The 14,321-nt window shown below is 45.6% G+C and overlaps 1 protein-coding gene across 1 annotated transcript in view; it reads left to right on the top strand.

Moving 5' to 3' along the window:
* Nucleotides 1-6,964, top strand: part of LOC311248125 (low-density lipoprotein receptor-related protein 8-like) — a gene marked incomplete at both ends in the record, with an annotated part of 99,349 nt that extends 92,385 nt beyond the window's left edge. Inside the window, one exon of the mRNA XM_084339069.1 lies at nucleotides 6,792-6,964. Within this exon, the coding sequence (XP_084195195.1) occupies nucleotides 6,792-6,964 (173 nt within the window). The remainder of the gene's footprint in view (nucleotides 1-6,791) is intronic.
* Nucleotides 6,965-14,321: the final 7,357 nt, after the last annotated feature.

Below are 14,321 nucleotides of genomic sequence, written 5' to 3'. Positions count from 1 at the left end.
TGAAACACTTGAATTTGGATCTTTAAGCCACTTTAAATGAAAATGTATTTGAAGAACAATACAGCAATCACTCATAACAAGATAAATAAATTAAATAATACAAATTAAAGTGGAAGTGTACTTTAAATAACTTTTGTTTGCTGTGTGTGAGAGGAGTCCGTGTGTGTGTGTATGTGTGTGTGTCTTACTCTGATCGCTGTGTGAGTGAGAGGAGTGTGTGTACTGTGTAATTTGTGTGTGTGTCTTACTCTGATCGCTGTGTGAGTGAGAGGTGTGTACTGTGTAATTTGTGTATGTGTGTGTGTCTTACTCTGATCGCTGTGTGTGAGTGAGAGGAGTGTGAATGTGTGTGTGTCTTACTCTGATCGCTGTGTGTGAGAGAGAGGAGTGTGAATGTGTGTGTGTCTTACTCTGATCGCTGTGTGTGAGTGAGAGGAGTGTGTATGTGTGTGTGTCTTACTCTGATTGCTGTGTGTGAGTGAGAGGAGTGTGTATGTGTGTGTGTCTTACTCTGATCGCTGTGTGTGAGTGAGAGGAGTGTGAATGTGTGTGTGTCTTACTCTGATCGCTGTGTGTGAGAGAGAGGAGTGTGAATGTGTGTGTGTCTTACTCTGATCGCTGTGTGTGAGTGAGAGGAGTGTGTATGTGTGTGTGTCTTACTCTGATCGCTGTGTGTGAGTGAGAGGAGTGTGTATGTGTGTGTGTCTTACTCTGATCGCTGTGTGTGAGTGAGAGGAGTGTGTATGTGTGTGTCTTACTCTGATCGCTGTGTGTGAGTGAGAGGAGTGCGTGTGTAATGTATTGTGTGTCTAGTTTGATCATCATCTCCTGCAGGGGAACAATGTTTTCAATGTCCAAAATTTGCTATGGGATCATCATGTTATGATGTTGTCTGGAACCCTGAGAAGCCACTCTCACAAAGATAGGTAGTGCACACATTTTTTATTTTTTTAATGACTAATCAACGCAACAATTTCTCGTTGACGATTTTTTATAATCGACGTCGTCGATTATGTCGACTAATCGTTGCAGCCCTAGTGTAGACTACCACATGCTGCTCTACTGTCAGTCTGGGGAGGGTGTAGACTACCACACACTGCCCTACTGTCAGTCTGGGGAGGGTGTAGACTACCACATGCTGCCCTACTGTCAGTCTGGGGAGGGTGTAGACTACCACACACTGCCCTACTATCAGTCTGGGGAGGGTGTAGACTACCACACGCTGCTCTACTGTCAGTCTGGGGAGGGTGTAGACTACCACACGCTGCTCTACTGTCAGTCTGGGGAGGGTGTAGACTACCACATACTGCCCTACTTTCAGTCTGGGGAGGGTGTAGACTACCACACACTGCCCTACTGTCAGTCTGGGGAGGGTGTAGACTACCACATGCTGCCCTACTGTCAGTCTGGGGAGGGTGTAGACTACCACATGCTGCCCTATTGTCAGTCTGGGGAGGGTGTAGAACTACCACATGCTGCCCTACTGTCGGCCTGGGGAGGGTGTAGACTACCACATACTGCCCTACTGTCGGTCTGGGGAGGGTGTAGACTACCACATACTGCCCTACTATCAGTCTGGGGAGGGTGTAGACTACCACATACTGCCCTACTGTCGGTCTGGGGAGGGTGTAGACTACCACATGCTGCCCTACTGTCGGTCTGGGGAGGGTGTAGACTACCACATACTGCCCTACTGCCTGGTCTGGGGAGGGTGTAGACTACCACATACTGCCCTACTGTCGGTCTGGGGAGGGTGTAGACTACCACATGCTGCCCTACTGTTGGTCTGGCCGCCTATTTTCCCCTGACAGCTACGAGTTTCACTGGGAGAGCATTAGCGCGCGGAGACTAGCGCCATCTCCCCCCAATCTGCTGAACAGGTGCCCAGACCGACCAGTATGAGTCGCTAATTGCAACAACCAGCACTCGTATACCCCACCGGCTTTCCAGCCATTGTGTTCGTAGGTCCGACTGACCAAGCCAGAGGTACCGCTGCCGGGAGTTGAACCCGGGTCTTTGCGTAAGCGAGTGCTTAGACCTCTACACTACCCAGCCGTCCCAGGGGACATTTTTAGCATTTGAACTTTTAGTAGTGAAGTGGAAAGATAGGACCTTTCATGTCATGCTCATTTCCTTTGGTACACCTGAGGTGGCGTCCATTGAACTGTGATTATTGTTGCCTTGCGCACAGACTGAGCTTCTTCCCCCAGGCCATCAGACCACTGAACACACACACACACACACACACACACACACACACACACACACACACACACACACACACACACACACACACACACACACACACACACACACACACACACCCACACAGGTCACTTTAGGAAAAAGCAAAGGTCACTTTAAAAAACATAAATGTATGTTTTTGTATAGTACAGTTAGTGTAGTATAGTTACATATAGCATAACTGTATATTGTATAGTATATTGTGTAGTAGTGTATATAGGACTCATTACCTTTAATTAGTAAGCTTAGCATTGTATAGTATTTTATCTTAGTACCTTTTATCATGTCTATCTATTATCTATTCTATTTTATTCTATTATTATTTGCATTTTCTTGCACAATCAAGGCGGGCATGGCCACCTTCATTTCACTACATGTCTCGTGTATGTGACTAATAAATCTCTTGAATCTTGAAGCTAGAATGTCCAACACAACATTATCAAACCAGCCACAATGGGCCTCATTCAACAATACTCTCTTATTATTTCTTATATTCTTGCTTACCTGTCTGTTAAGAGAACAATAAGAAAAGCCACCGCCACATTCATCAAGCCGTTCTTAACGTTGAAATCTGTGCGTACCCAGGAGATTTGCATGATGAATCCCACTCATTCTTAAACTCAAAAGCGTGTTCGCGCTAAATTCATTTGCATACAGACACGCCCACCATATCCTTATAAGGCGAATGAGGCGGGTGTAAAACAGCAGAGTTTCGCCATCTGATCCCCGTCTGATGTATTCAACAGGAAGCGCTTTGCGATCTCAAAATGACACACACACACACGCGTCTCACGACGTGCGACTCAGTGCATGTGTGTGTGTTCCTGTGGGTCGCTCATCGCATGTGTGTGTGTTAATCTGATGACAAATAAAGACTTATACTTGTACTTATACGTATACGATCTGTATAGTGCGAAATAAATGGGTCAAAAGTAGGCTTTGTCAATACTGAACGACTGGCTGCGCGCTTGTCAAGAACCAATCATGGCGCGCAGTATACTGATATATATATATGCCGCTGATCCATATGCTCTCTCCTTTCAGAGAGAAATGTCATCTCTCTCTGAAATGTCCGTGGCTAAAACTCCGAGTGCGCTCAGAACTTTAGAGTTTTGATTGATTGATTGAACATTTTATTAACAGATTGCAGAATGGGTACAATACAGTACGGCTCAATACACACAATTGTTAAGGGGATGCAGACCAGAGAAAGACTTTCGTCTTGTTTACATCAGGGTCCCCCATTTTCAATTCATCATAACATATATGACATACACGACATACAGCAGATAGACAGTACTGCTACATCTTCATCTATACAGAGAAGAGAGGAGAGGAGAGGAGAGGTTGTAAATATGCGTTATATGCGTACGGCCTGGGCAGCCAGCATCTAACTGTTCTAACAGCAATATATAATCCATTTCAGAAGCAGAACGCACGCAATAAGTTATAATAATAATAATAATTATTGAAAAGTTCTGCATGGGTTTATAAAGTCTATTTGGGGGTACTGTATTTGGGGGCAATTGACCAATGGTTTGCTTTCAACCCATGAACTCCTTCCTCTCTCACCATTTTAATTTTTTTTTTTATTTTATCTACTAAAACTGTATTGTATTATATTGTTTGTTTTGTAAAGTGTCTTTGAGAATTAGGAAAAGCGCTATATAAATCTTATGTATTATTATTATTATTATTATGAATGGTAGGCTTTTTTAAATGTTTCTCATCTGGGTACGAATTTCTTATTTCGGTGAGAGTGCTCTCGACCACTCTTATAATTTGTTCTTGCCTGAGAAAAAAGCAACAATAAGAAAACTTTGCTGAATCCCAGGTAAGAACAAAGTAAGAGGAAATGCTAGTTAAGAACGAAATCTGTTCTTATATCGCTTCATGCATGAGGCCCAATGATCTTGCAGGAAATTTGCGCCACGAAAAGCGCAGTAGCACTTTAAAACAGCCGTGTTGTATTTTCACTGTGGATGACTGTCAATTAAATTCTGAACTGAGTAGTCACTGTTTCCACCTCTCTGTCGATGCCTGTGGAATCCAATGAGCTTACTTTTTTATTATAGAAGAATCTACAGAATTATAGAAGATCCCTCTGTCTTTGTTGCCGGGCAACGAGCCCGCAGAATCTTTATGAAGTTTGATTGACTGACTGACTGACTGAGTCTCAGTCTTCTCAGTGAGTTCATTCCAGATGTTATTGCACCTGGTGATGGCCACACAGACAGACCGACTCACCAAGTGGAGTCACACCGGGAGCGATCTGGACAGTGTGCGGACGGACATTCCTTCCCTCCTCAGCTTCATGTTGTGCCCAGCACCTGTGCCACGTTAGCATAGAGCTGCGTGCGTTTCTCCGTCGCTGCTGGAATTCTAGACACAGCCTTGCTTCCTCAGATTCATCCGATCTGTGTTCAATTCAAACGCAGATTTTTAGGACTGCTACTTTCCAGACTTTAGAAATAGAGTCTAGTTCAGAATAGAAGCAGAATAGAGAGGAATCATTCAAACCACCTTGTAGCGTTTTCTTTCATCTTCTTTTTTTTTAACTACAGAAAAGGGGGCGGCTAGGTGGCACAGTGGGCAAGGCGCTCGCCACCAACGCAGGAGATGCTGGGTCCGAGCCCAGCTCTCGGCGTTGCTACCGGCTTGGCTTGTCGTTCATACTAATACAATTGGCAGTATTAGGGGGTGGGAAGCTGGTGGGTGGGGATCGGACGTTGTGGACAGCGACTCCTACAGGTCGGTTGGTGCGCCTGCGCAGTAGAATCAGGAAGTGACGAGGGCGGCGTGCCCTCCCACGCAGACCCTCGCCGCTGAGAGATCGCGCTGTTCAGGTGAAAAGATGCGACGGCTGCCTCCTCAAGTACCGGAGGGGACACGTGATGCAAGGCTTCGTCCACATTGCAGCCGGCCAGTGGGAGGCATGGCCTAATAGCGTTCGAGACAGGGGAGGGTAGAATTGGATAATACGAAATTTTGTAAGGGAGAAAAAATTGAAAAATGGGGAGAAAAAGTAGATACAAAAAAAAGAAAAGAGATATTAGAATAATAAACAAAGCTAGTTACCTCAAATCGACAAAATCATTATTCATAAAGTCCTGCACAATTTGTAGATATGGTGTACATAAAAATGTTGGAAATAATGTCTCTTTAAACCAAGAGAAGGAAAGTATAATTTAAGAGGGTTATGTATTCTTAAAACATGTAAAAAGTAAGAACTAATGTAAAAGCTAGATGAGTTTTACATTTTGGGAGTTAAATTATGGAATAGCCTTAGTGACGGGTTGAAGTTGTGTACTTCTCACGGGAGATTTTTTTAAAAGCCTTAAAGGATAAAATAATTCAGGAGTACAGTTTTGAGTAAAACATAAAAAAATATATATATCTTGCAGCATATTTGGCAAAAATAAGCATGTGCTTCAGCCTATTCCTTTTTTTCTGGTCATTGATTTTGGATTTTGTGTGTGAGCTTGCCTTGCCTACCATAAATCCTCTAATAGTGGAGGGTATTCAAATAGAGGACGGGCCTCTTATAATGGCCGGGGGTTTGATACATGCAGACAAATAATTTAATTTAATTTTTCGTGCCATGATATAGAATGAGATAAACTCTTGCCAATGCAAGTGCTGCCTCCCGCTACCGTTCTCTCTACCGTTCCCTACTCTCACTTCGTTGGCGTTAGCTAACGTTAGCTAAGGTTGTCATAGCTAGATCTGTGGTGTCGGCTGGATGACGTTGGCTTCGTTTGCAAACGTTGGTTAACGTTCGCTATCTATATGGTGTTGGCAGGCGGGGCTGGCGTTGTCCAGTTGACATTACAGATCATGATGCTATGACAGCGTTAGCTAAAGCTACTGCATGTTATCAATGCAACTCTATTCGACTCAGGTAGAGTCGAGAAGGTACCAGTATCACACGCTAAATCGTCCCCGGACCCCGCAACCTATAGACAGTTCCAATTTGAGTGTGTGAATTACGTTAATCCACCACAGTTTCACAATTACAATTGGCCAGTTTGTGAAATTAAGGCCTGCCTCTTATATAAGCCTCTCTCTAATAAAGGCCTGGTGCTCTTTGCAGCTGAGGTAAATACAAGACCCGTCCAATATTAGAGGATTTACGGTATGTACATTTGTGATTATTTATTTTTTCCACGTCCACACAAGTGTGTTTTTTATTTATCTGTAAAACAAGACCGAAAAATAAACGTCATTCATTCATTAATGTCTCTTGGTCTGTAATCTGTGATCTGTGATCTGTGATCTGTAATCTGTGATCTGTGATCTGTAATCTGTAATCTGTAATCTGTGATCTGTAATCTGTAATCTGTAATCTGTGATCTGTAATCTGTAATCTGTGATCTGTGATCTGTAATCTGTAATCTGTAATCTGTGATCTGTAATCTGTAATCTGTAATCTGTGATCTGTAATCTGTAATCTGTGATCTGTAATCTGTAATCTGTAATCTGTAATCTGTGATCTGTAATCTGTAATCTGTGATCTGTAATCTGTGATCTGTGATCTGTGATCCCAGGGAAGAGTCCGTACCTTCTGTTCACCAACCGCCACGAGATCCGGCGCCTGGACCTGGCGAAGCGGGACTCCGGCCAGCAGGTGGTGCTGTCCACCCAGAAGAACGCAGTGGCTCTGGACCTGGACGTGGCCAACAACCGCATCTTCTGGTGCGACCGCTTCCACCGCAAGATCTACAGGTACGCCCCGACACCACCATGTAGCATCAGGTACGCCCCGACACCACCATGTAGCATCAGGTACGCCAGGACACCACCATGTAGCATCAGGTACGCCCCGACACCACCATGTAGCATCAGGTACGCCCCGACACCACCATGTAGCATCAGGTACGCCCCGACACCACCATGTAGCATCAGGTACGCCCCGACACCACCATGTAGCATCAGGTACGCCCCGACACCACCATGTAGCATCAGGTACGCCAGGACACCACCATGTAGCATCAGGTACGCCCCGACACCACCATGTAGCATCAGGTACGCCCCGACACCACCATGTAGCATCAGGTACGCCAGGACACCACCATGTAGCATCAGGTACGCCAGGACACCACCATGTAGCATCAGGTACGCCCCGACACCACCATGTAGCATCAGGTACGCCCCGACACCACCATGTAGCATCAGGTACGCCCCGACACCACCATGTAGCATCAGGTACGCCCCGACACCACCATGTAGCATCAGGTACGCCCCGACACCACCATGTAGCATCAGGTACGCCAGGACACCACCATGTAGCATCAGGTACGCCAGGACACCACCATGTAGCATCAGGTACGCCAGGACACCACCATGTAGCATCAGGTACGCCCCGACACCACCATGTAGCATCAGGTACGCCCCGACACCACCATGTAGCATCAGGTACGCCCCGACACCACCATGTAGCATCAGGTACGCCCCGACACCACCATGTAGCATCAGGTACGCCCCGACACCACCATGTAGCATCAGGTACGCCCCGACACCACCATGTAGCATCAGGTCAGGTACGCCCGGACACTACCAAGTAGCATCAGGTCAGGTACGCCCGGACACTTGTATCCTTTCGGCAAGCAACCTTCCCTTCCGCGTTGCTCTGATTGGCCGAGCGTTGCTCTGATTGGCCAAGCGTTGCTCTGATTGGCCGAGCGTTGCTCTGATTGCTCTGATTGGCCGAGCGTTGCTCTGATTGGCCGAGCGTTGCTCTGATTGGCCGAGCGTTGCTCTGATTGGCCGAGCGTTGCTCTGATTGGCCGAGCGTGCGCGATGAGCATGAGCCGCGATAAGCCCCTCAGCCAGGCAGGAATACTAAACTCCAGTTAACCTAATTTATACAAATGGAAGTATTGATTTCGCCGTAACGAATCATTAAAAAAATATACCGTTAACTGGAATATGTTGTTTCTTTACACATATGTTGGATTATGTAATTGGTTTGTCATGACAAACCAATAAAAAATCGTGAATTAACCGCTGGTTATCCTATTATATTAACATAGCTACAACAACACACAGTAACGTTAATATAATTACATGCATCATTGTTTACAATGTACGGTGGGGCTAATCGAAAGGACTGGACGCGGACAAGTTAAACAGCAATCAATTAATTTAATATAACAGTTCGGTTCTGTGTTTGTTGGTGTCTGTAGATTGTTGGTGAACAACTAACTTTAGGTTCGTTTAACTTGTCCGCGTCCAGTCCTTTCGGTTAACCCCACCGTTGTACTGAACCTTCCTGCTGACTTGTTGTACAGAACCTTCCTGCTGACTTGTTGTACAGAACCTTCCTGCTGACTTGTCGTACAGAACCTTCCTGCTGACCTGTTGTACAGAACCTTCCTGCTGACTTGTCGTACAGAACCTTCCTGCTGACCTGTTGTACAGAACCTTCCTGCTGACTTGTTGTACAGAACCTTCCTGCTGACTTGTCGTACAGAACCTTCCTGCTGACTTGTTGTACAGAACCTTCCTGCTGACTTGTTGTACAGAACCTTCCTGCTGACTTGTTGTACAGAACCTTCCTGCTGACTTGTTGTACAGAACCTTCCTGCTGACTTGTTGTACAGAACCTTTCCTGCTGACTTGTATACAGAACCTTTCCTGCTGACTTGTTGTACAGAACCTTCCTGCTGACTTGTTGTACAGAACCTTCCTGCTGACTTGTATACAGAACCTTCCTGCTGACTTGTATACAGAACCTTCCTGCTGACTTGTATACAGAACCTTCCTGCTGACTTGTTGTACAGAACCTTCCTGCTGACTTGTTGTACAGAACCTTCCTGCTGACTTGTATACAGAACCTTCCTGCTGACTTGTATACAGAACCTTCCTGCTGACTTGTCGTACAGAACCTTCCTGCTGACTTGTTGTACAGAACCTTCCTGCTGACTTGTTGTACAGAACCTTCCTGCTGACTTGTCGTACAGAACCTTCCTGCTGACTTGTTGTACAGAACCTTCCTGCTGACTTGTTGTACAGAACCTTCCTGCTGACTTGTTGTACAGAACCTTCCTGCTGACTTGTTGTACAGAACCTTCCTGCTGACTTGTTGTACAGAACCTTCCTGCTGACTTGTTGTACAGAACCTTTCCTGCTGACTTGTTGTACAGAACATTCCTGCTGACTTGTTGTACAGAACCTTCCTGCTGACTTGTTGTACAGAACCTTCCTGCTGACTTGTTGTACAGAACCTTCCTGCTGACCTGTTGTACAGAACCTTCCTGCTGACTTGTTGTACAGAACCTTCCTGCTGACTTGTTGTACAGAACCTTCCTGCTGACTTGTTGTACAGAACCTTCCTGCTGACTTGTTGTACAGAACCTTCTTGCTGACTTGTTGTACAGAACCTTCCTGCTGACTTGTTGTACAGAACCTTCCTGCTGACCTGTTGTACAGAACCTTCCTGCTGACTTGTTGTACAGAACCTTCCTGCTGACTTGTATACAGAACCTTCCTGCTGACTTGTTGTACAGAACCTTCCTGCTGACTTGTTGTACAGAACCTTCCTGCTGACTTGTCGTACAGAACCTTCCTGCTGACTTGTCGTACAGAACCTTCCTGCTGACTTGTCGTACAGAACCTTCCTGCTGACTTGTCGTACAGAACCTTCCTGCTGACTTGTCATACAGAACCTTCCTGCTGACTTGTTGTACAGAACCTTCCTGCTGACTTGTTGTACAGAACCTTCCTGCTGACTTGTTGTACAGAACCTTCCTGCTGACTTGTTGTACAGAACCTTCCTGCTGACTTGTCATACAGAACCTTCCTGCTGACTTGTCGTACAGAACCTTCCTGCTGACTTGTTGTACAGAACCTTCCTGCTGACCTGTTGTACAGAACCTTCCTGCTGACTTGTTGTACAGAACCTTCCTGCTGACTTGTCGTACAGAACCTTCCTGCTGACTTGTCGTACAGAACCTTCCTGCTGACTTGTCGTACAGAACCTTCCTGCTGACTTGTCGTACAGATCTTGTTAGTCAGTAAAAGCCTTCGGCTAATTGACTAAATGTAAATGAAGATCAAAGGTCAGATATCTTGATAGTGACGTCGTTGAATCTTTTCCTTCTCAGTGATTACAGTGCAGTAACTTGACCTCCTCTGCCGTACCTCACCCGGCACGTCTGGATAAAAGCGCTAAGTGGTCAGCGAGTAGGGCAGACCCCCCTGAGGCCGAGCCCGGTCTATTAAAGCCCACGCAAACGGGGAGAGACTGACCCTCAAACGACCCTCTTTAGTGAGCGATGTGTCTGACAGCCTGTCTGTATAATCTGCGCTCTGATGCCACGTTTCCCGTTCCAGTATATTATTATCACCGTCGGTGTAAAAAAACGATGGCCGTTGCACCACAGCTATAGTGCAGAGCAGGCTCGACAGAAACTCAACCCAACGCCACTGACCCTCTGAGGCACAGTGTGTAGGAGAGACCTGCCAGCAGAGGGGTGGGAGTGACCCAACGCCACTGACCCTCTGAGGCACAGTGTGTAGGAGAGACCTGCCAGCAGAGGGGTGGGAGTGACCCAACGCCACTGACCCTCTGAGGCACAGTGTGGAGGAGAGACCTGCCAGCAGAGGGGTGGGAGTGACCCAACGCCACTGACCCTCTGAGGCACAGTATGTAGGAGAGACCTGCCAGCAGCCACTGACCCTCTGAGGCACAGTATGTAGGAGAGACCTGCCAGACTGACCCTCTGAGGCACAGTATGTAGGAGAGACCTGCCAGCAGAGGGGTGGGAGTGACCCAACGCCACTGACCCTCTGAGGCACAGTGTGTAGGAGAGACCTGCCAGACTGACCCTCTGAGGCACAGTATGTAGGAGAGACCTGCCAGCAGAGGGGTGGGAGTGACCCAACGCCACTGACCCTCTGAGGCACAGTATGTAGGAGAGACCTGCCAGCAGCCACTGACCCTCTGAGGCACAGTGTGTAGGAGAGACCTGCCAGACTGACCCTCTGAGGCACAGTGTGTAGGAGAGACCTGCCAGACTGACCCTCTGAGGCACAGTGTGGAGGAGAGACCTGCCAGACTGACCCTCTGAGGCACAGTATGTAGGAGAGACCTGCCAGACTGACCCTCTGAGGCACAGTATGTAGGAGAGACCTGCCAGACTGACCCTCTGAGGCACAGTATGTAGGAGAGACCTGCCAGCAGCCACTGACCCTCTGAGGCACAGTATGTAGGAGAGACCTGCCAGACTGACCCTCTGAGGCACAGTATGTAGGAGAGACCTGCCAGCAGCCACTGACCCTCTGAGGCACAGTGTGTAGGAGAGACCTGCCAGACTGACCCTCTGAGGCACAGTATGTAGGAGAGACCTGCCAGACTGACCCTCTGAGGCACAGTGTGTAGGAGAGACCTGCCAGACTGACCCTCTGAGGCACAGTGTGGAGGAGAGACCTGCCAGCAGCCACTGACCCTCTGAGGCACAGTGTGTAGGAGAGACCTGCCAGCAGAGGGGTGGGAACGGCTGCACTCCAGAGAAAATATCAGACGTTTGGCTCCGCTTCACATCTGCCTTTTATTTGGCAATATCCGGGGCTATACACCGGCCCTGGCGTGTTGCCTTCATCAGAGCATCGTAAAGCCATGCCGGGACCAGCTTCTTTTATGTGTTGCGTGAAATCATCAGCCCCCCCCCCACCTGTGTGTAGGGGGAGGTACTAACGGAGGACACGTCCAATTACATCACAGGAGAAAATACTTAAAGGAACACGCCAACATTTTGGGAAATTAGCTTATTTGCCATCTATACCCTGGAGTTAGACAAGACGATGCATACCGGTTTCTTCTCTGTGCGTGCAGTAGGAGTAGGAAGACGTTGGGAACTAGGCTAATGGAGGAACCTACTTCCAGTGACTGACGCTAAGCTAGGCTAACGGTGCATAAAGAACTATACAGAAGCATAAAATACTATACAGACACATAAAATACTATACAGAAACATAAAATACTATACAGACACATAACATTTACATTTACATTTACATTTAGTCATTTAGCTGACGCTTTTATCCAAAGCGACTTACAAGTTCTGTACGACAAGTCATCAGGAAGGGCACAACTCTATCAGCTGAGCAACAATGTTCATCAAAGTGTTGAGTGCTACAGTGTAGGTTAGTTTATTAGGACAAGTGCACGACAGTAAGGTTAGTTAGGGTTTTTTTTTTTTTTTTTTTTTTTTTTTTTTTTTATTCAGATAATGGTTGAAGAAGTGCGTCTTTAGTCGACGGCGAAAGATTGGACGTGTTTCGGCTGTCCTAACTGGGGTGGGTAGTTCATTCCACCATAAGATACTATACAGAAACATTAAATACTATACAGACACATAAAATACTATACAGAAACATAAAATACTATACAGACACATAAAATACTATACAGAAACATAAAATACTATACAGACACATAAAATACTATACAGAAACATAAAATACTATACAGAAACATAAGATACTATACAGAAACATAAAATACTATACAGAAACATAAAATACTATACAGAAGCATGAGATACTATACAGAAACATTAAATAATATACAAGAAACATAAAATACTATACAGAAGCATAAAATACTATACAGAAACATAAAATACTATACAGAAGCATGAGATACTATACAGAAACATTAAATACTATACAGAAGCATGATATACTATACAGAAACATTAAATACTATACAGAAACATAACATACTATACAAGAAACATAAAATACTATACAGAAACATAAGATACTATACAGAAACATAAAATACTATACAGAAGCATGAGATACTATACAGAAACATTAAATACTATACAGAAGCATGATATACTATACAGAAACATTAAATACTATACAGAAACATAACATACTATACAAGAAACATAAAATACTATACAGAAACATAAGATACTATACAGAAACATAAAATACTATACAGAAACATAAAATACTATACAAGAAACATAAAATACTATACAGAAACATAACATACTATACAGAAACATAAAATACTATACAGAAACATAAAATCCAATTGAACTTCAAAGGACTTGAGGAATTGAACGATTGACATTACAAAGGACAGCTCCCACCCTGGCCTCCACCTGTTGCCATCGTTACAGCTGCGTCAGAGCAGAACAAACAGGCTCAGAGACAGTTTCTTCCCCAGAGCCATCACCACCCTGAACTCTAACACGCACCAATAACTCACCCCTCCCCCTCCTCCCACACTGTGCAACATCCTACCCCTCAAGTGCAACATCCACAGTGCAATACCCACCCACTACCGTCTGACACTGGGATTGTTATTTTGTATATTGTTGTTATTTTGTATATTGTATTGTAACATTGTTTTATTGTATAGTATTTTATGTTTCTGTATAGTAATAAATAAATAATGATCGCCATCTGGTGCATCCGATGTCCATTTGGTCCACGGCATAACCCACCACAACATATGGATCGGGGATATTTGACGCGTTTCAATGGAACCGGGAGAACCGCTCGACTGGCCCGACCCAGAAAACTGAGCCCTGTGACATTTAACCGTTGCACAGGCCAAGATATAAGGTTTCAAAGGGTGCTCGATACCGCCGTCTAGCTGGATGCGGCCGGTATTGCACTTTGGCGATCTCAAACTCCCTATGGTAACACCAAAGTCCCTGGAGGAATAATAAATTAAAATATCGAATAAAAGAACAAACGATCAAAACCCGAAATATCTCGGGTCTGGCAGCCAACGCATGGCGAGTTAACCCGACTTATCTCTGGGTTGGCAATTAAAGAGTTAAAGGCATTGATCCATGATATAGATGCACCAGCACATTGGGCAACGGTCAAGAGTGGCTGGCCCAGGAATGTACTGACCCCTGACTGAGGCTGCCAGCGGCGTGTTTTTACGATGCTCTGATGAAGGCACTTTGCCGAAAAGTGTATGTGAACCGAAGCCAAGCCCAATAAAAAAAACGTGAAACTGAGCCTTGCGAAATATTTTTCTTTTGGAGCGCCGCCGTTTCCACTCACGGTTCTCTGTACAAAGTGTGGACTGTAGCTGAGGA

Source organism: Notolepis coatsorum, assembly GCF_963971535.1.
Source record: "Notolepis coatsorum genome assembly, contig: SCAFFOLD_311, whole genome shotgun sequence".
NCBI lineage: Eukaryota > Metazoa > Chordata > Actinopteri > Aulopiformes > Paralepididae > Notolepis > Notolepis coatsorum.
The sequence above is the reverse complement of the archived record's forward strand: the minus strand, read 5'-3'. Positions and strand labels throughout refer to the sequence as shown.